Below are 22,745 nucleotides of genomic sequence, written 5' to 3'. Positions count from 1 at the left end.
CTTCGCTCCTCTTGTCTCCAGTCCACTCTGCGAACCCCCCCCCTTTTTCTCTTTCTCTCTCTCTAACTCTCCTCACTCCTCATCTATCTCCTCCCTCTCTCCTCTCCTCTCCTCCCCATCCCTCTCCTCTCTCCCTCTCTCTGCTCTCCGCCCCTTTCCTTCACTCCTCTCTGCTGTTCTCTAAACTTGTGTTCAGTTTGGGCAGTTGACCGAAGACCTCCACCATGCTGACCATCCTCGCGCTAGCTTCAGTTCTATTCCTGGGAACAGGTAAAACTCAGCTCCATCTACTGTTAGATCGAAAGTACGGACTAATACATTTCTGGAACCAAAAACTCACACTTATAGCACAAAATAACCCGCTATTTTTGGTAGAGTAGAGTCACACAAATGCTCGAAACTTTACGAAAAATTACAACAGTTCACCTCACTTCGATTTTGATTTCAGCTTGTCACTCTTGAATGGAATATGATATACATTTTTGCTCCTTTTTTGTCGTTTTTTCTTGAAGAATTTGACAGATTAGATGACTTGTTTCTTTAAATCGCAGTTAACATCATTATATTTCAAAATCTTAACCCTAACTCTACGCTTTTCTAGTTTCGTGCAATTTTAGTTAAGCGACCAAAACATTAACAAGGGTCAAAACTGATTCCACAATAGTTTTGATTTCACAAATAAACGTAAATTACAACTTAATTTTGTTGATTCAGTGTTTAAAATGTCAAAAAATGGCTTCCTTGTGCGTAAATTGTCTGTATTTTAATGGAGAAAAGGATTTTGTTTTAGAACTCGCTGCTCCTTCCTGTATTTTCCAACTTTTTGTTTGTTTTATCTACTTTTTTTCCGACAGACTGAGACTTAACTGATATAAAACTGATAAATATTGACCACAAGTTCCATCAAACTAAGTCAGAGTTAGAAAAATATATGAATCCGTGAAACGCGCTCTAAGGAGACACTACTTTTTTCGCCAATTTTGAGTTTTTTCGTAACTTATAAGCGCTCACTGAAATCGTTCGCTCTGCACTGAAAGATGTTTTAATATTTAATTCAGTGAACTTAGAATTCTGCACGTTGTACTTCAAAAGCTGTTTCTGCAAATACATTTCTCCCGAAGAGACGTAAAGATCAGCCTGTACAGAAACGGCTCCTAAACATCGAACTTTACAACCTCAGACTTTGATTTTGATGGAAAATTCCAAAAAATGAGACAAAATTTTTCAGTCAGAACTCTTCAGTGGTGGAACATAATGAAATAAAAGTAATTAAGCACTGTACTTAAGTAAAATTTGTAGGTATTTGTACATTACTTAAGTAGATTTTAAATTAATTATTTTTACTTCACTACATTTGACAGCAAGTATCTGTACTTCTGAACAACACCGAGAAGTTAAAGTACTTTTTATTATTGTCTGAGACCTGCTGAAAAAGCTGAGGGTTTATTTTGAACACATTCATAATATGAGCAAACTAAAATATAGCAAATAAAAACAGCAAGAATAAAAAAGATCTTGTTTCTCTTGAGCAAATTTCAGCCAGAATTAATCAAAATCTCTACATATGAGGCTTTATAAGATCTCAAAATCTGCTCAGAATACTTTTACTTTTTACTCTTGAAATACATTTTTATAGGAGTAGGAGTAGGAGTTTTTCATGTAGTACTTTTAGTTGAGTATTTGTTTGCTCAGGTGCCTGTACTTTTACATAAGTATCAAAATTTATTACTTCTTTCTACCACCTGATCTAGTTTAGCCAAATACTAATAAAATTCTAAATCCTCTCTGTATATTTTTTTGTATAAAATATGACAATAAAATGAAGCAAGAAATTTAAACCAGGGTCTTTCCATGTTTCTGTTTTGAAAATCCCCCAAATTTTCAGTTTCGGCATTTTTTTTACACATGAAATACCAAATTTTTGTATGGAAACATAAAATTATTAAAAACTTGTAATACATTTTTCTCTTACATTTATTTGAGCAAACTACAGTAAAGTTTCAAATGGATTGCTCTATTTTTTTATTTTTTATTTATTTTTTTCTGTATTCACCTGAAGTGCACACTGGAAAACAACTCAGGACTTTTGGTTTGATTTGAGTGGATTTTGTTTAGTTACAGACATTTTTAAATTGACAAATGTTGGAACCTTAACACTTTGCTTGTCCATGGAGATAGATAAGTTTAATACCATAGTGTGGAACCTTCCAGACAATACAGTAATATCACCATGGAGACGAGTAGGTGGCCCATGACCACAATTTCCACATTGCAGTTTTAAGTGGAATAAGATTTGTTCTTTCTTGACTCTCAAAGTTTAACACTCAAACTTACTTCATGTACTTTAATTTATATACATACTTCTGCACACGTTGTTTGGGACTGTATTCATACTTTGCAACATCCCATGGAGATATGACGCTAACTGTAGGCACTGCTAAGTCTGAAGCTCTGTTACTCAAATTAGATTTTAAACTGAGCTTTGTTTTTAACGCAGTTTGACCAGAAGGAGTTTGAGAGCTAATGTTTTTTGAGTATTCTGTCGATCTTAATACTTTCTTTTTTGTTTTTTTTGGCTGTGTTTTGTAATCTTTGCATTGTGTCACCATGGTAACCGATGAACATTCTGCCATAGACATCCATGCAAAACATCTGAATCTGCCATTGTCTTAAAGAAGAGGTATTTGACTTCTTTTAGATCACCATGTTTCCTTTAATGTTGGAAATGCTCTATTCCGCTAATGAAACTGCTGCACATCATATCAGGTTTGTGAAGTCGTAGTGTACACTTTTGGATCATGTTTTTGTATATTTATGGAGAATTGCCGTGTGGGAGCATGGGGGATTTAGGCTTGTGGGAGGAGCCTTGGACAGAATCTTACAGTTAGCCATGAGGAGGGTTTGAATAGGGCCCGGGAGAGATCGCTAAATGACTCAAAACCTCTTCAGACATGTTTTTGACGAGGAATGCCTTTATAACATTTATGAAAGCTGAAGAAATATCAATTTTGCTTGATAACCTCTACATACTTTCCCCACCCCATTTCGACGCATACATTGGTGCACACTGACATAATAGCATCAATGATCGTAAAAATAAAAAATAAACATGGCAATACTACTGATATTAACCCTGCCTTCGATTATCCTTCCGAATTGGTTTTCCGAGGAAGTTGCCTAACGACGCGCCCGTTTTCCTCGGTGCCGGAAAAAGTAGACAGAGCAAGGAGTCGAAATTCAAGATGACTCCGCCCACTGTGACGTGTAAATATGTAGTGTTTTCATTATGTTTGGACTAGATGTGTAACGATATCCAAGTCTGACAATACGATATCGTCACGGTATGAACCTCGCGGTACGATATTTATTGCGATATCGCGGGAAAGCTCATGATATGGTGGGGAGGTTCACGATTAGGGATGTAACAATATCCAAATCTCTCGCTACGATATTTACACGATATACATCTCACGGTACGATATTTAATGCGATATTTCGTGGAAGTGAACAAAACTGTTTATATGATACTTTTTTCTCTTAAAATGCCTCGACAAGACTTAATCCAAAGAACTAAGATTTAAAAGTACTACAACTGTTATTTCTTCTTGTAGTCTGCACTGAAATGCAGCAAAGGATCATGGTCTATGTAGTTCTTTTTTTTTTCTTTTTTTTTCTGCGTCATAACTCTTAATTTAAGCAAAGAGACTTGTAATTCGATATACTGTGATGGTCCATGATATTGTTATGAGAACTTTAACGATACAATATCACGATATTTCGATTACTGTTACTGAACACTTTGGCGGTTTAAATGACAGTTTCACTCATATTACTGCCTGTGGGTTTGGGAGTCGGTGTGTTTGATTTAATGGGCTTTAACCTCCCTAAGGTTGTAACAGAAGAGAAATCATAACATAAAATGAATCAAAAATTAAATGAATTAAAGCGGCGGCGTTTTCATAAGACGAGGAAATAGTCATAATCATCATCCACGTAGTCCGACACGCGAAACATAATAATACGCTTCAAGCTCGGATGTGACGTCCGAGCCGAGGTCCAAGTGGGAGTCGGAAGATGATGGAACGCAAAGTGTAATTATTAAAATGTAAATGGGTCGCGTTCCCATGACAACACAAGATTGCTGAAACGATGTAGTTTAAAGTGACAGGTCAGAACTCTATGGTGGGATTCGCTGTGATTTGTTGACCTGGTTTATGGTTCATATCAAGGCGTGAGTGTTGTCAGATGAAAGGACTTTAAAATTTAAGATTAATGTGGCAAGTTTGTGGAGAATATCCCAAACAAATAAAGAGAAAGAGAAACATTTGTGGATCAGAAGTTTTTAGTTATTGTAGATTTTAAAGATTCTGTATTACACAAAATGGATGATAGAGAGTTGAGCTTTACACCATGTTCTCTCCTTCAGAACAGACCTGGAGTTGTGTTTTGTTTCATTCACACATGTTGGAGTAATCCTGGTTTGTTAATCTGACTACATTTTCAAAACTCATGATGCTCTGTTGCACCTTGTGATGTCATGTAGTGGTAGTTTTCAAGTTAACAATGACCTTTTAGCTTTAATTTAGCAGAGATGAGAAATTCCAGAGTGAAAAATCATCCAAATGATTCTTATTACACAGGCCCCTGCTCTCCATCTGAAATTATGACTTCATCAAATTTTAAACACTTCTTCCTTTGCAACCATTTATACAAGGTCTGTAATATTTATTATAACAGACTAACTACTGTACACTACTGCACGCTCACTATTTATTGGCAGAATGTTCCGCAGTTACCATGGAAACACAATGTGCACATTAGTAGACACTGTCGAAGAAGTTTTAATATAGTCTGAAAACTCAAGAAAAAATATAAAATGTATTTATAGAGTGTAATTTCAGGAGCCTGTGGTCAGTCCAAATGTTCATGGTCCTGTTTACGAGTTTGATTTTAGTAGTAGTAGTAGTAGTAGTATATTTTCTTCAGACATGTACTTCATCATGTACTTAATAGACTGTTTGTCAGGGAATTTACCCTAAGACATCAAATTACATTAAATAAGATACACCAAAACGCGACAGTTTAGTTATACTTGTCCGAGTCTGTCCGTAACACTGTCTGACCCCTACTCTTCTGACAGCTACTCCCCAACAGCAGCTTTTATTGCTGTCATTTCACAGATAACAATACAGTACATTATGTTATATCACACGATGGTTACAATGATCACATGCCAACAATCTTTAGGCTAAACCACCCCCCCATCTCACACTTGATTACAGGCTCCAGGTGATAAACAATTAGGTCAGTTTTCTCCCAAAAACTTATGCTAACCACATGAGGGAAAAAACCCTTAGCTGTCTTCTCATGGGCGACTCAGTAGATTAGCTTGATGAGTCAGGAGTTCTTTAACTTAGGACATATGATATACATATGGAAAAACCCAAAAACACAATTGTTGATAACTTTAATCACACACACAAATGATTATGATTTGAAATGATTCATAATATTTAAAATAACACAGAAATTCTTTCACACTGTTAAAAACATTTCACATAAAACTATGACCAAAGGGGTTAAGGCTGAAGTGAAATCACGTATGAATGTCTGACCCTGTTTACAAATGACAATGCCAAGAATACGACTGTCAGCAAAAAAACTAAGCAACAACTTGGACTGAACAGAGAAAAAAAAGTATATATACAACAGTAGTAATAACAGCACTCATGAGTTCAGTACAGCAGTTCTTTTGAGTAAACTCTATTCCTCTTCCTACACCTAAAGAAAAAAAAAACAAGTTTTTACTTCAAAATCATCAACATTTATCTTTTACACCGGGGGTCACCAAAACATTTTCTCTCTGTGCCACATTATCGCTCCTGACTGTGATGGGGGTCGGGGTGTATGACCCTGACGACACAGATTATATTCTTTGAAAAACGCCACACAAAACAAAAAAGTAATCAGTCATCCACTGTTCTTCAAAAACTCTGCACTCTCTGTCAACTGTTCTAACACTCGTCATTTTGCTGTCCTTAACTGCACTACAGAACTCTGCACGTCCGACTCTCACTGTTTGATCTCCAGCTTGTCATGTGGGGAAAATTTGGCGGCAAATGTAAATACGTCATATTATTATTAAAATAAAATACTTCTTATAAATATAATTATTTAAACTGAAAAAGCAACAAAATACAAGGTGCCAACGCGTTATTATTTGCCAAAAAGTAAATTTAAAAAGTAGGCCATGTCAACTTTTGAGGATTGCCTCATAGGGACAGTTCAAGTGGTGGGGGCAGAGGGGCTTGGGGGCCAGTCAAAGGGGCGTGGAGGACCGGAGTCAGCCCGCGGGCCTTAGTTTGATGACCCTCATTTTACACTAACCTGCTTCTGTAGTCTACAGAGTCTACATTATTATCTTATTGTGTCTCTGTGTAGTAAGAATATGTCTTTAAATCATTCATTCATTAGCGCTCTGTATTTGTTTGCAGAATTAAATTTGTATATTTTTAAAATGTCTTTACTGATGTCGATCCTTTTAATCGTCATCCAGACTATTCCATAGAGCTACTCCTCTAACTGATAAACATCTACTTTTGATGTTAGTCCTTAGCCTGATTCATCAGCTGGTTTCACTTCATAGAAACAGTCTGAATTCGTTCGCTCGACAGTAGGCGGGTACTTTTTTTTATTTAAACAATCGCTGCTATTTGGTCGTGACGTATGTAATGCGCCAAATCCCGTAGGAAGAAGGACAATAACGTCTTTCCCATTGACAAAATTCACCAAACATTCTCTTTGTTTCGGCTTTAAATCCTCGATCGTTGCCAAAACAGAATGTATGGTTCTTCGCTGGTGCCTGAACTCATACTTCCGATGTTTTTACAAATTGTTTAGTGTATTTTCGATTCCTGACCTAGTCGCTGGAGAGAAATGAAATTGAGCGGAGGCACTAGGTGACGCCAGCCTGTCTAGTTAGTCCTGACCTTATTTTGTTGATATATACCAGTTCCTCTTAAATGAGTCTCTCTGGGTTTGTATTTCACCTGAATACAATCGTTTTCAACTAAAATTTGAGAGTGACTAACTGAAAAACTGTGGGCTAATCCTGGCTGAGAGACTTGTTTTACAGCACAAATCACTTCACCTGTTGTACTTCCAATCAAGTCAGTTCTTTATGGTCAGATTGTGTTCACGAGAGTTAAGTCTAGTTTGAGTAACGAGCTTCAAACAGAGCAGTGCTTCCAGTTAGCTTCACACTCCCAGGGAACGTTGACGAGAAGTATCAATACTGTTATAATTTGGACTTTTTAAAATCACCGTGAAGTTGCGTAATCGTCTAATACGAGCCCTTTAAATGCTCCTCTGTGGGACATTCCAGACATCTCCATGGAGACAATGGAAGCGCGATGCTCTTGACCTGAAATGCTCCACAGTGCACCTTTAAGTGTAGACAGGACAAATACAATACGGTCATTAACGAGCAGAACAAGTGAATCTCTCATGAGGGTTTCAGATGCTCAACGAAACAATGGACCATTCACAACACAATGGATCTGTTGTAGAATTTTTACAAGATTTTTGAGGCTGAAATTGAAATTCTGAATTCATAATTGTCATTTAAAAAAAACAGAAAAGAACTGCACTGTTATTTCACCGCACACACGCCCTCCGCTTCAGACTCTTACGCACTTTACACGGGGAAAGTTTGGTTGGATTATCAGTGGAGTTTGCATGTTTTCCCTGTCTTCTTTCAGTGAGGAGGTTGTTGGTTAGATTCCTAATTTCTGTGCACTTTTAAGGAGGACATGCACACTCTTTCCCTGGAGGTGTGGAGCTAACTAGGGGCACCTCTCTGTCTGAAGTTTTTAAGTAGCATTTTTCAGTTGGTCACTCTAACCTTTTTGTTGAAAATCAAGCTCCTAAACACTCCTGAACAAACTCCTGAACGCTTAGACTGATCACAGACTCCTGAAAATGTGTCCATCACCTGCTTGTTTCTATGGATATGTCATTGCTCTACCTGGAATGTTCCACAGTATGACATTAAACAGCTTGACTTACATTTATTCAATTGCAGGTGGTTTTAGAGCTCAAAAATACCTAGAAAAACAGACATTCTGACTGTCGCCTCTCCACAGATCTGACCTGTAACTTGGTCTGGTTTGGTCTCCATGAAGACAGAAAGGTTTAATGTCAGTCTCCAGGGAGAAAAGCATCTGATGGACCCTCTATCACAGACATGTCAAACTCACGCCCGGGGGCCAAATTTCTAGCCGGTTTCACTTCGTAGAAACCATCTGACCTCGTAGCATTAGGATTCGTTAATTCGATGGTAGGCATGTACTTTTTTAAAAATTTTAACCAATCGCTGCTATTTGGTCGTGACGTATGTAATGCGCCATTAACGGGGCTAACTGGTATATTAAGCTTTTCCCAAATCCTGTAGGAAGAAGGACAATAAAGTCTTTCCTCTTGACAAAATTCACCAAACATTCTCTTTGTTCCGGTTTTAAATCCTCAATCTCAGGAATCATTGCCAACATGCAATGTCTGGCTCTTCGCTAATTGGCCAGAACCTGGATTCACACTTCTGTCTAGTGTATTCTGAGCCCTGACCTAGTCGCTGGAGAGAAATGAAATTGAGCGGAGGCACTAGGTGGCGTCAGCCTGGCTACCAAATTTGGCCTGTGATATAATTATATTTGGCCTGTGAGATCATATTAAATATGTATTAGAGCTAGAGGTGCGCGGATGGGCTACTTTTTCAACCGCATCGCAAAACTCATCATCCGCCCGCTATCCATTTGCACCACAGTTTTTGACCAGTTTTCAAAACTGCACCCGCCCGCCATCCGCTCGATCTCCTCCCAGTTGCTCTGAGTTCAGAGTTTTTTATTTGAGTAGTGAAACCGCCACCCCCCCGAATTTAATTAAAATATTATTTTTCAGCGGAGTCCGCGGCTGTAACCGCCATCCGCGCATTTCTAATTGGAGCTGCCCGCCAGCTACAGATCGACTATAGAGACATTATTTCTTTAAAATGTTGTTATTATTTTATATTCTGCTTTTTCTAGATTCAATGTTTAAGCAAAACTATTATTAAACATTTATTTTAACAAGAAAAGGTTTAACATTATCTCAAAAGAACAGAAAACATGCAGATGTGGGTGAAATCTTTCAGTAAATTTTTAGTTTGGCCCACGACTTAGTCCCAGTTTTTAATTTTGGCCCTTTGTGAATTTGAGTTTGACACTCCTGCTCTACCAGAAAAGTTACATAATTTAGTGAGTTATTTTGCGCAAATAAACAATGTACATTCTTTTACAGTGGAACATGTCACATTAGTAAAATCGAAACAGAAATAACAACAAAAAATCTGCCCAAAAAGGAAAACTTATTTAAACTCACCCCCACTCTTCTAATCTAACACAAATCAATACATCAGTTTTCTTGAGTGAGTTTTCAGACTATCTTCAAACTTATTATCAGTGTTTTCAAATGTGTGCATTGTGTTGCCATGGTAACTGCTAGATGTAAAATGTCCCCACTCTAATGTCGCTGTAAAGTATGGAGACATGGTGTGCTGGGAGCTTAAACTTCTTGCAAAACTGTAGGCCCCAGGTCTCAGGTAAATCTGATGGGGCTTTTAATGTTTAGTTTGGTTGCTAAGTAACATGTGGCAGTGCTTTAGTACGGGGTATTTTCTGGTGACTGTTTACACTCATACATGTCTCTGTGTTTACCCCACTTCACCCCTCCTTTCTCTCTGTCTCTCTCTTCTTCACCTCCATCCTCCTCCCTCTTTTCTTTTTTTCTCTCCACCATTCCACCCTCTCTCCTCCTTCTCCCCTCTCTTTTTCTCTCTTTTGCCTCTCTCACCCCTCCCCCTTCTTCTCCCTTTTTTCCCTATCTTTGCCACCCATCCCTCCTCCTCCTCCACCTCTTCTCTCTCTTTTCTCCTCCCTCCCTCCTTCCCTCCTCCCCCTCTTTCTGTCATCATTCCTCCCTCTGTTTTCGCTCCCTCTTCCTCCTCCTTCCTCCACTCCACCCTCCTCCTCTTCCCCCTCTCTCCTCCTTCATCCCCTCTTTCTTTACTCCCTCTTCTCTCCCTCCTCCACCCCCTCCCTCTGTTCTCTCTCTCCGTCCGTCAGTCCCGGAGCAGACGGAGGCCATAGTGATCTACACGGGCTGGGAGAGGCACGCCCTGGTGGGCTCGGACGTCCGGCTCTCGTGCTCCTTCTTCTCGTGGCGTTGGACCTCTGATGACGTGACCTTCTCGTGGACCTACAGACCGGACGGATCCAGGGACACCGTCTCGGTAACACCACACAAACCACACTGACGCTGTGTCCTCGGGCAAGACACTTCACCCTGTGTCCCTCGCTCCAGAGAAAACGGCCACAAGATTCATTTGAGTTGGACAAAACAGGGTTAAAGTACAGATGGAAACCCACAGAGTGTGAATGGACATAGTTAATCTGCGAGCCATGTTCCAAATAGGAAGTGAACATGTGCGCAGTTCCAGCTCCATCGACTTTAGCTTCAGTTCACTTTACATTGAAAAACTGTCACCTCTGCTGTGAACCTCGTCATTTTGGCCTTAACATGTTCATATTCATCTTAATCAGGATCTAAATCAGGGGTGTTCAAACTTTTTTCATCAAGGGCCACATATCTAAACACAGAAGAAGCAGAGAGCTGATTGTGGGCCATGGACTGGTGCTCAGTACAGTGAATAATTGCAATATGTAGATGTTTAACACGTTAGAATGAGCCATCAGTCTTTATTTTGCTAAGATCCTTAAAACCACACACTAAATATGAAATATTAGCTTTATCAAGGTAAATTTTCAAAAAAAATTGCAGTAAAACGTTAATTTTTAATTGATGCAAGATCATTTGGGCCAATTCACCTGAGGCCTGAGGGCCAAGAAATATTTGCCTGAGGGCCGCATTTGACCCCTGGGCCATACTTTGGATATGCCTGATCTAAATGATCCTGGGGTTTTTATTTTGCTATTTTGTCCGTAAGTAAATTTCTATTCCTAATATGGAACCTAAACATGTAGAAACTATCTGCTAATTGATGGTGTTTTATGTTTAAGGTTTGAGAACTTCAGTGAGATATTAACTACTAATACATGACACATTTAGATCAGGATATCATGAGGTTCTGGTTACTGTAGAAGAAAAGAGGTGAAGGCCACAGAATGGTTTTCAGTAGGTTTAAAAAAAGAATACAGAGCTCCACAGACAGAACACCGGCTCTACTGCCCACGTGCTGCGAATCTCAGTAGTCAACACAGTACATTACATTAACATTACATTAACATTACACATTAACATTACATTAACATTACATTAACATTAACATTACATTATATTAACGTTACATTACATTTACATTAGAGTAAAATGTGATGTGGTCTGAGGTACGTATGTCTAACAACATGATACAAAGGGTACAAATTAGTGATGACTTAATGCATCATTCAGTTAACATCATGAGGGTTGAGACAAGAGGTCTATGGCAGGGAGTATTCATTCCATCACACAGTTTGATCTGCAGCTTGTGGCCACATATGACAACATCCTGTGCTCCAATTAGTTCCACTAAGAGCACTCACACTAGGACTTTACAACTGTGCCGTGCTCAAGCACAATTGCGCAGGGTTCTATCACACTCACACTGGGCCAAATGAAGTGTGCTGAGGCCCGGTCGTGTCACCAGACTCAACTAATGTTGAGCTCCACACTATGTCACATTTATTTGGTATAGTTCAGTCAACTGCTATCACCTTTGTTAATCATGTAGTCTACATAATCGTAAAAATCCTGTTACATTCCACCATCAAAACTCCACCTGAACTTGAACTTGGAGCAATCATGCAAAACTTCCAGGATCAGTGGGGTTTTCCCACAATGTGCTGGGGCTGTACATGGCACCCACATGAGCATTTTAGCCCCTCTTGACAGCCCAGAGGACTACTACAACTGCAAAGGATTCTGTTTTGTCATCCTGCAGGGAGTGGTAGACCATCGCCTCTGATTTTGGGATATCAGTTTGAGTTGGGCAGGACGAGTGCATGATTTCAGGGTGTCCTTGTTTGAGTGTAGCTAGTCTGGTACTCTGTTCTCCAACTTAACAGAGAGCTTAGGAGAGGTGGATGTGCCCGTCCTAACTCTTGGAGACGCAGCAAACCCCTTACTCCCCTGATTAATGAAGCCCTACCCTGAGAACCACATCAATCCAGCACAAGCTTCATTTAATCATCGTCTGAGCCGGGCATGGATGACCGTGAAGAGGGCCTTTGGTCAGCTAAAGGGAAGGTGCCTCATGAAAAGATATGACTCATATCTCCAAAATCAACAATATCATGTGCTGCACTCTTCACAAGTTTTGTGAAAATCACAGAGAAGAATATGAAAATGGTCCAAATGAGGAGGACACAAGAGAGAGGGAAGTAAGCGAGTCTAATGTTTCTGTCCAAACAACATCCTCCAGCGTCAGGGAAGCATTTCGTGATTATTTTGACAGCATTTGAATTAGTTGGTTTTATGACTGTGCAATTTGGGGGAAAAGGTTGTGTTTCTGATAAACATTGCAATCTCAATATGGTTTATCATTTAGCTCAGTGATTTTTAGTTCAATTTAATTCAGTTTACAATTATCATTATAATGGTAACTGTAAACTGAATTAAATGGCTGTAATAAAGAGCCTATGCTTCATAACAAAGTATAACAGGCTAGATTTTGACCAACAGATAACCCAACCTTAAAAACCCGCTCTCCTCTTTCTATGAAACTGTGAGATTCTGATCAGTGGCTAAATCTAAAAAACGCAGTATTTCTTTAAAGTGGCCATATCTCCTAAACTGTGCTGTGCTTCAGTCGCCCTATCAGCTCCACATCTCTCTCATGTCTTTATCTGTTACTCCGGATGCCCTCCCAGAGTCCAGACCAGCCTAATCCTTTGCTTTCATTTGGAGCCTGGCTGTGTGACCCATCTCCTCATCTCTGCACACGCTTTTTCATGGTGCATTTGTCAAATACTATTGAACATTCAGATTTAACTGCAATAAGATGATATCACTGCTATCAAAAAGGAGGGATCACTGTTACAAATAGAAACTCTTTTCATCGTTTAGACCTGTTTAGTCCTGGTTTAGTCCTGCTTTCTTATCTTAAACCTGGTTTTGTCCTGGTATAGTCCTGGTTTAATCCTGGTTTAGTTCTGCTTTCTTAGTTTAGACCTGGTTTAGTTCTGGTTTCTTAGTTTAGATCTGGTTTAGTTCTGGTTTCTTAGTTTAGATTTTGTTTAGTTCTGCTTTCTTAGTTTAGACCTGGTTTAGTTCTGGTTTCTTAGTTTAGACCTGGTTTAGTTCTGCTTTCTTAGTTTAGATTTTGTTTAGTTCTGGTTTCTTAGTTTAGATTTTTGTTTAGTTCTGCTTTCTTAGTTTAGATTTTGTTTAGTTCTGCTTTCTTAGTTTAGACCTGGTTTAGTTCTGGTTTCTTAGTTTAGACCTGTTTAGTTCTGGTTTCTTAGTTTAGATTTTTTAGTTCTGGTTTTTAGTTTAGTTTTTTTTTGTTCTGGTTTCTTAGTTTAGATCTTGTTTTAGTTCTGCTTTCTTAGTTTAGACCTGGTTTAGTTCTGGTTTCTTAGTTTAGATTTGTTTAGTTCTGGTTTCTTAGTTTAGATTTTTTTTGTTCTGGTTTCTTAGTTTAGACCTGGTTTAGTTTGTTCTTCTTAGTTTAGACTGTTTAGTTCTGGTTCTTAGTTTAGACCTGGTTAGTTCTAGTTAGACTGGTTTAGTCTTGGTTTAGTCCTGCTTTCTTTGTTTAGATCTGATTAGTCCTGGTTTATTCCCAGTTCCCTAGTTTAGTCCTGGTTTAGTTGTGCTATGTTAGTTTAGACCTGGTTTAGTTCTACTTTCTTTGTTTAGACCTGGTTTTAGTCCTGGTTTAGTCCTGGCTTCTTAATTTAGTCCTGGATTTTTAGTTTAGACCTAGCTTAATCCTAGGTTAGACCTGGTTTAGTTCTGGTTTCTTAGTTTATTCCTGGTTTAGTTGTGCTTTCTTTGTTTAGTCCTAGTTTAGACCTGGGTTAGTCCTGACTTCTTAATTTAGTCCTGGATTTTTAGTTTAGACCCGGTTTAGTCCAGTTTTGTTTGTTTGATGAGACCTGGTTTACACCTAGTTTAGACCTGGTTTAGACCTAGTTTAGACCTAGGTTAGACCTAGTTAGACCTAGACCTAATTTAGACCTAGTTTAGTCCTGGTTTAGACCGGGTTTAGTCCTGGTGTAGACCTAGTTTAGACCTGGTTTAGACCTGGTTTAGTCCTAGTTTAGTTATGCTTTTTTTTTTTTTTTTGTTTAAACCTATCTTAGACCTAATTTAGACCTGGTTTAGACCTGGGTTTAGACCTGGTTTAGTTCTTATAACCCACATATTCATTCATTTTCACTCTTGGACTCCTTCAAAAGCCTGAAGTCCGACTCTCATAAAAACTCTCTTGTCCTTTAGAGGAGAGGGGTGTATCTGATCACAGCTGAGCTCTGTCCTTTATTAACACACATTGTTCACGTTATAATTGTCCAGTATTTGGTCAAATTAATTATGAGTTCAAAAATTATAACACGTTAGGACTTTTTCAATGGGCAGACTCAGCTGTAAGGAGTCACTGTTTCACCTTCAGATTCTGTACAATATTTAAATGGAGAAAGGCGTAGTTATAGAGGATTTATTGTCCGAGAATCAGGAAGTGAGCGTTGGCATGCTTGTAGTTGTGAGCTTTCCGTGATGATCTCTGAAAGTTGTTAAAAGTGTTTCTAAACTCACCAAGGTGAATAATGAGGACGCTCTGAATGGATAAAGTAAGTGAGGAAGAACTTTGAACCACTGCAAACTGTTTCAAATGAAATAGTTCAGTTTTTCATGTTTTTAAGACAGAAAACATCAGGTACAGCACTTTTCATCTCGCAGCCCTACCATGAAAAGATGTGAAAAGGTTGAAAAGATGTTTGGTTTTGATCACAGACTGTTTAAAAAAGTGTCTCCAATTAAATGAAGCTTGTGGAGGAAAGCAGTTACAGCGGCTAATTTGGAGCACAGTTCCATATTTGGAATTGTGACCTCAAGTTTCATAGCAACCAACCAGCCAATCCAGAGTGAGGCTATTGAAAGTAATGCCCTTTCTTTTACCAATGCTGATAGTCCTGGTTTAGTCCTGGTTCAGTCCTTCTTTAGTCCTTCTTTCTTAGTTTAGACCTGGTTTAGTCTTTCTGTCATACACAGCAAAACTGGAGGGTTACAATTTCAGGGTAAAATATTTTGATGATATGAGTCGTTTTTAACACAAAAAGTGTTATTTTAAGTATTTGAAAGTTAAATGGGGGTTTGAGTTGGGGTTATTTGCCAGAGTTGATATGGTTGACGTTAATTTAACTTTCCCTAGTGTTAATTCAGCGTCCCTTCGTGTTAATTTAACTTTCCCTCGTGTTAATTCAACTTCCCGTAGTGTTAATTCAACATTCCTTAGTTTTAATTCAACATTCCTTAGTTTTAATTCAGCTTCCCTTAGTGTTAATTCAACTTCCTTTAGTGTTAATTCAACTTCCCTCAGTGTTAATTTGGCTCCTCCCACCCACCACTTCAAACTTCAGCAAGAAAAGACCAGTTTAAATCAGTTTTGTTCATAATTTCATCTTAAATTAACGAAAATAAAGTGTAAAAATAAAACACCTCTGTGTGTCGTTTAGCTGTTTACTCTCAAAATGTTAATATAATTCTTGATTTTGGGGTTAAACAGGAACTTTGGTCCAGTGTTACTTGATTAACATTTCCAAAAATGTTAAAAAATAACTCTAGAACAGATTGGACTCATATAAACCCTGAGAAAATGTAAAAATTGAATCTGTGAGAGTCAATTACTCCTCTTTTTGCTGTGAGTTTAGCCCTAGTTTAGTTCTGGTTTAGTCCTGGCAACACTGTCAATCAAACCTGTTACTAACACTAGCGGGAGTGACCTCTGGGATCGAAGGCACCTGATTTGACCAATTATTAATGTTCAAATCTTGATTTACAAACAAAATATTGAAATCAAAACCCCAGGATCATGTGTCGCGGATTAATATGAACATTTAAGACCAAAATGTCGAGGCTCACATCAGCAGCTACAGAGAGAGGGGCCACAGTTCGAGTCGATGGAGCCAGGAATGCACTCTATGATTTTGATCACCATTTCTTGAACCAATACCAAAAGAACCCAGTTAAAGCAGATGTTCTTGGTTCCAGATCTTTCATTACACTGGTGGGGTGCCGTACCTGGACAACAAGGGCCCCTTCAGAGACAGACTGGAGTTTGTTGGTAACCCCAGCCGACGGGACGGGTCCATTCTGCTGAAGAACGTGGACTTCGGAGACAACGGAACCTTCACCTGCGACGCCAAGAACCCCCCAGACATCAGCGGGCGCCCCTCCAGTGTGCGCCTGCTCGTGTTTGAGAAAGGTGAGGAAGAAGAAAAAGAAAAGTTAGGATTCATTCTGGTTGATTTTGGTGTTGCTAAAACCTCTTAAAGGTCCTATATTACGCAAAATGGACTCTTGAGAGCTTTTAGCCCGGTTAGAATGTTATTACCTCCTCAAACACACACCTGGAGTTGTGGTTTGTTTCATTCACACATATTTGAGTCACACGTTATTATTAGTCTGTCTACATCACCAAAGTGTAAATGTTCTGCTCCACCTTGTGATGTCATGAAGCAGTAGTTTTCAAATGAACAGCTCCTTTTACCTTGAGTTCAGATGAGAGAGATGAACTGCTTATCAGCCACTTTAATGAACTCCCCCGATATAATAAAGTTTAGGGATTTTTGGATTGCCTGCATTCTTCTTTCATAGCACTTGATTTCTTTGGTGCCATTATTGTCCTGCTTTGCGGTTCCCACAGAGCCCACATGCACCTCTGCAAGGGCTGAAATCACCCAAATGATTCTACTGAAGGTGTATGTAGTTTAGAAACACAGTGGAGCACTTGCCTTATTACCACATGACATCACAAGGCGTTTTCTGTTTGCAAGAAAGACTAACCTTGCATTCGATTCTTCTTCCGAATCGGTTTTCTGAGGAAGTTGCCTAGTGACACATGTGACACGCCCCTTTTCCTGGGACAGTTCGACTTGAATGGCGGAGGCAGAAAAAGTAGACCAAGCAAAGATTCTGTCCAATGTGACGTGTAAATATGAAGTGTTTTCATTGTGTTCGGACACTTTGGAGGTTTAAATGACAATTTCAGTCACTCGTGTTACTGCAATACTTTACCGCGTCTGTATCACTGCCTGTGGGTTTGGTAGTCGGTGTTGTGGTGAGGCCAATATTGAACAAATACTTGATTTAACGGGCGTTAGCATCCCTAAGGTTGTAATGGAAGAGAAATCATAACATAAAATGAAGTGCCAAATTTCAAAAATTAAAGTGTCAGCATAAGATGAGGGAACAGTCATAATCATAATCCATGTAGTCTGACACGCCAAACAAAATAATACACTTCAAACTCGGACGTGATGTCAAATCCGAGGTCCAAGTGGGAGTCAGAAGATAATCGAACGCAGGGTGAATCTACAGGGTTTGTGTTTTAAACGTGTGAATGAAACAAAACACAACTCCAGGTCTGTTTGTGATGATTAAACTACATTAGAACAGATCAGAAAATAATGGAATATTGGCGCTTGAAGTACCTCACCTTTTGTTTTGGTTCTTTTAACCACTTCATATTTGGCTCCACCCAAACTACAGCACTGCTCTGTGATTGGTCTGAACTTCTGAATCACAACATCTGGAGCCGGTCAAGATGGATTCTCACAAATATCAGAGAATTCATCGAGGTGCACCTTTAAATGACCCATATTACACTACCTCCTGATCTACTGTTGTTGTTTCCTCATCACAAACAGACCTGGAGTTGTGTTTTGTTTCAACATGTGATACAGGAAGTGCTCCACTGTGTTTTTAAACTCCATACACCTTCACTAGAATTATTTGGATAATTTCAGTCCTGGAATTACCAATCTCTACTGAACTAAAGGAAGGAAATAAAGGATTACTCAAACATTTCATGAAAAAAACAACTGTTCCGGATTGTACACATTATTCCATACTCAAGTAAAAATTCATCTGTTTGTGCTTCAGACTGTATCAAACATCCCCTCCCCTCCATCCCGCCCCCTAGTGCCCACCCCGAGCAGTGCATCCGCTGTGCAGTGAAATAAAATCAATTATAATTTCATGTGTTTGAGATTAGGATCTGTGCCTCCTCCTACTCCGTTCTATCTCCAAGCTTTTATCCCTTGTATCTTATCTCTCCTCCTTCCTCTGCTCACTGTAAACTTTGACTTTCATTTGCCCTCTATCTCCCGCAGAACCGCCACAGCTTCAGAAATACACAAGCAGCCACGTCCTGAATACAGAAAGCGCCGTGTTGGTCTTTTTTTTTTATTAACGCTCATCTTGATTTGACCAAATGGTGAACTCAAAACCCCAGGATCACGCAGAGTCATTTCTTATCTTTCTTATATTTTAAGACCAAAATGACAAGGCTCACAGCGGCAGTTACAGAGAGACTGGAGACGGTTTTTCAAAACAAAGCGAACCGGAGCCAGAGTCGATGGAGCAGAAGCGCGCCCAGGCTCACTTCGAATGCGGAACGTTGTGGCTCGCAGGTTAGCCGTGTGCGTTTGTGTGTGCGGTCTATGGTGTGTTTCCTGTCTCTCTGTCTCTGTGTGTCGGGGCTTCAGGATTTATCATGTGGAGTGTTCGTTTTCTTTGCAAAACTGGAGATATTTTAGCCATTTTTATCAAGAAAAGTAAGATCGGAGCTGTAGATAAATAGCTTCTGTGGGTAAATATTGGTTCATTCTGCTGTAAATTTGTTGCAGCTCATACCTTTTAATGAAACGGTTTATTTAAAAATGGTTTACTTCTTTGTAGGCGCTGCGTTCCAAATAGGAAGTGTTCATGGGAGCGTTTCTGGCTCCATCGACTCTTACTTTACAAAATTGTCACTCCTTTCTCTGTAACTGCTGCTGTGAGCGTCGTCATTTTGGTTTAAAAATGTTCATATTAACCCGCTCTACGTGATCCTGGTGTTTTTTATTTCACTATTTTGTCCTTAAATCCATTCCTGTTCCTTAAAGGTGCATTGTGTAACTTTTCTGGTGGAGAGAAGACCCCGCTCACAGTCAGAATGTCGGTTTTTCTAGGTGTTTTTGAGCTTTAAAACCACCTGTAGTTGAATTAAATGTGAAGTAGAGATGTTTAATGTCAGGCAGAGCAATGATGTATCCATGGAAACGAGCAGGTGATGAACTCACACCCAAAAAGTTACACAGTGCACGTCTTTAATATGGAACATGGCACCAAATTCGCCCCTATATCTGCTGGCCTCTATGAGCTTCATTTGACTGGAGTCACGTCTTTATATATGTGTAAATGTAAATATGTGCTTTACAATGTGTTATCACGCCTATGCTCTCTCTCCTCTCTTCTTCCCTCTTTCTCACTCTTTCTTCTGTCTCCTCGCCTCTCTCCTCCTCTCCCTTCCTCGTCTCTCGCTCTTTTCCGTCTCCCCTCTTTCCTCCCTTCCTTTCTCTCCCTCTCTCTTTTGTCCCCTCCTCCCCCCCCCCCCCCCTCTCTCTCTCTCTCTCTCTCGGTCTCCCCTCTCTCCTTCTTCCACCCTCTCTCTCCCCTCTCCCCTTCCTCCTTTCTTCCCTCCCTTTCTCTCTCTCTCTCTTTCCTCTCTTCTGTCTCTCCTCCTTCCCTCTCTCTTTTGTTTCTCTCTCTTCCCTTCCTCCCTCTCTTTTTCTCTCTTCTACCTCCCCTAGCTCCTCCCTTCCTCCCTCTGTCTCTCTCTCTCTCTCCATTCTCTCTCTCCCCTCTCCCCCTTCCTCCTTTCTTCCCTCCCTTTCTCTCTCTCCTCTCTTTCTTTCCTCCCTTCTGTCTCTCCTCCTTCCCGCCCTCTCTTCTGTCTGTCTCCCTGTCCTCCCTCTCCTCTCTCTCCTCTCTCTTCTCTCTCCTCCTCTCTCCTCTTCTCTCTCTTCTCTCTCTCTCTCTCCTCTTCTCCTCTCTCTCTCTCCTCTCTCTCCCTCTCCTCCTCTCTCCTCTCTCCTCCTCCCTCTCTCTCTCTCTCCTCTCCTTCTCCTTCCTCTCTCTCTCTCTCTCTCTCTCTCTCTCTCTCTCTCTCTCTCTCCTCCTCTCTCTTCCTTTCTCTCTCTTTCTCTCTCTCTTCTCTCCTCTCTCTCTCCTCTCCTCCCTCTCCTCTCCCTCTCTCTCCTCTCTCTCTTCTCCTCTCTCCGTCTCTCTCCCTCTCTCTCTCTCTCTGTCTCCCCTCTCTTCTTCCTTCCTTCCTCCCTCTCTCTCTCTTTCTCTCTCTCTCTCCCTTCTGTCTCCCCTTTCTGTTTCCTCCCTTCCTCACTCTCTCTCTTCTGTTTCCCCTCTCCTCCCTTTCACCTTCCCTCCCTCTCCCCTTTCTCCCCTCTTTCCTCCCCTCCTCTCTCTCTCTCTCCCATGTCTCTGCCCTCTCTTTCTCTCTCTCTCTTCTTCCTGTTTCCTGTCTTCACCTCTCTCTCACCTCTGTCTGTGTTTCTTTCATGTCAGAGTTTTGCTCAGAGCTCTTCCTCCTCCTTCCTCCTCCTCCTCTTCCTCCTCTTTCTGTCCTCTGATCATTTATTATGTGACAAACTGTGGAGTCCTGATACATACTCGTCTGGGTCTCGCCCCGTGGCAGGAGGGTCACAGGTTTGATTCCCAGATTGAGGGAAGAACATCTGTGTAATGTTTGCACGTTATTCCTGTGTCTCTGTGTCCACATCACCTGTACATAACACTTCCTGTATCACCACATGACATCACAAGGTGGAACAGAGTGTTTTGTGTTTGAGAGAAGATCTCAGCCTCAATCTGCAGAGTTTGTGTGTTAAACATGTGTGAATGAAACAAAACACAACTCCAGGTCTGTTTGTGATGAGGAAACTACACTGGATCAGAAAATAGTGTCATATGGTAACATTAAAGCTGCACTGTGTAACTTTTCTGGTGGAGGATTCATCAGATGCTTTTCTCCATGGAGATGCTATTGCTTTATCTGGAATGTTTCAAAGTATGGCATTAAACCTTTCTATCTTCATGGAGACCAAACCAGACCAAGTTACAGAAATGTTTAATCAATGTGTCTTGTTAGTGTCATTTTTGTACGTGTGATCTCGGTCCAGTGAAGGAGCAGACTGTGACACCAGATGATGGCTTTGTTCCAACATCTTCTGAACGTCCAGTATTGCTGTTTATTTTTCCTACAGTGATGCAGAAAAAAGTGGAGCCACCGTCTGTGTGAATGTTCATGTCTGTGGGTCGGTGGATCTGACGTTCAACCCATGATGTTTTATGTCGAGAGCAGGATTCAAGCCACCGACCTTCAGATCAGTGAACAAACGTTCTATGAACATGAAATGAGCTACACTACAGCTCCACCAGTGTCGCCCTTTTAGGTTGAACTCATAGGCCCATAGAATTATAATTATTTTTGTATGAGTAGGCCATAATATTTCACAAACTGCATTCCCAAATAAATAAAAAAATACACATAAATACCTAAATTTGTTAATTAAACAGACAATAAAATATCATGTACTCAAATAAAAATATTTATATAATAATAATAATAAATGTTTAATCACAAATAATCAAAATTAATATTAATGAATAATACTGATAACAACAATGTTGCTCTTTGTCATAAATACAAAATAAAAGTATTGTATTCATTAATAATATAATCATTTTCCTGCACCTGTGTTAGACGTCCCCATGACGGCCAGAAGAAGTCCCCTAGTCCACGGTTCAAATGTTTAACTGCAGACTGATGTCCAAGTGCAGTCATAGTTACACGTCCAAATAGTGATCATAATTTGCACATCATTTAGTCCAGAATTGGTCTTGGACCAATGAACGCATTATAATCATGATCATCCAAAAGATGTCTAATGTTCTGTGGGAGATCAGATCTGTGGAGAGGCGACCTCGCTCTCAGTCAGAATGCCTGTTTTTCTAGGTGTTTTTGAGCTATAAAACCACCTGTAATTGAATAAATGTAAAGTAGAGCTGTTTAATGTCATATTGTGGGACATTCTAAGCAGAGCAGAGCAATGACATATCAAACAAGAAGGTGATGGACCCTCCACCAGAAAAGTTACACAGTGCGTCTTTAAATGTGAATGTGGTTGAGATCCTAACCCGTCTCCTCTGTCCACAGTCCCCATCCAGGCCGGAGTGATCACCGGCTCCATCATCGGCACAGTTCTGGGGCTGCTGATTCTCATCGTGGTCATTTATTACCTCATGAGGTTCCTGGTGGCTCGCCGCGTCTTCAGCCTCAACGTCAGGTCAGTGCCTTGCTCATGGGCTCTGTGTCACGGAATCGAAGTCAAACCTGAGCCCATCCCGGGCACCGAGACGTGCGTGGCCAAAGGGGAGGCCAAATGATGCACTGTGTTAATGCTCATAATATGTATATAATATGATTTCACTTTGTTTAAGAACATGAGCAATAAGAAATACATAGAAAATTGTTTGTTTAATCAGATTTTGGATTTTAAATGCCGCTGAATTTCTCAATTTAAATTTTTGAACGCAAAAACATGTTTAATATGCTTTTATTCTGAATTTCAGTTGTGATTTGTGTAACTTTA

The 22,745-nt window shown here is 40.0% G+C and overlaps 1 protein-coding gene across 1 annotated transcript; it reads left to right on the top strand.

Annotated features, from left to right (window-relative positions):
- The first annotated feature begins 224 nt into the window (after positions 1-224).
- Positions 225-22,539, top strand: mpz (myelin protein zero). The gene is made up of 4 exons (XM_055151878.1): positions 225-270; positions 10,158-10,324; positions 16,303-16,516; positions 22,310-22,539. Exons 1-4 carry the CDS (start codon positions 225-227, stop codon positions 22,537-22,539), a joined length of 657 nt encoding a protein of 218 aa, XP_055007853.1.
- The last annotated feature ends 206 nt before the right edge of the window (positions 22,540-22,745 follow it).

The sequence above is a fragment of the Boleophthalmus pectinirostris genome, unplaced genomic scaffold, assembly GCF_026225935.1.
Source record: "Boleophthalmus pectinirostris isolate CB_2022bp ecotype Guang Dong unplaced genomic scaffold, ASM2622593v1 HiC_scaffold_16, whole genome shotgun sequence".
Taxonomy (NCBI): Eukaryota; Metazoa; Chordata; class Actinopteri; order Gobiiformes; family Gobiidae; genus Boleophthalmus; species Boleophthalmus pectinirostris.
The sequence above is the reverse complement of the archived record's forward strand: the minus strand, read 5'-3'. Positions and strand labels throughout refer to the sequence as shown.

Bases quoted from the DNA above. Each gene is read 5' to 3' on its own strand.
- mpz (XM_055151878.1), top strand. From the start codon at position 225: ATGCTGACCATCCTCGCGCTAGCTTCAGTTCTATTCCTGGGAACAG. The intron at 271-10,157 runs GTAAAACTCAGC...TCCGTCCGTCAG, and splicing joins AGTTCTATTCCTGGGAACAG to TCCCGGAGCAGACGGAGGCC. The intron at 10,325-16,302 runs GTAACACCACAC...TCTTGGTTCCAG, and splicing joins GATCCAGGGACACCGTCTCG to ATCTTTCATTACACTGGTGG.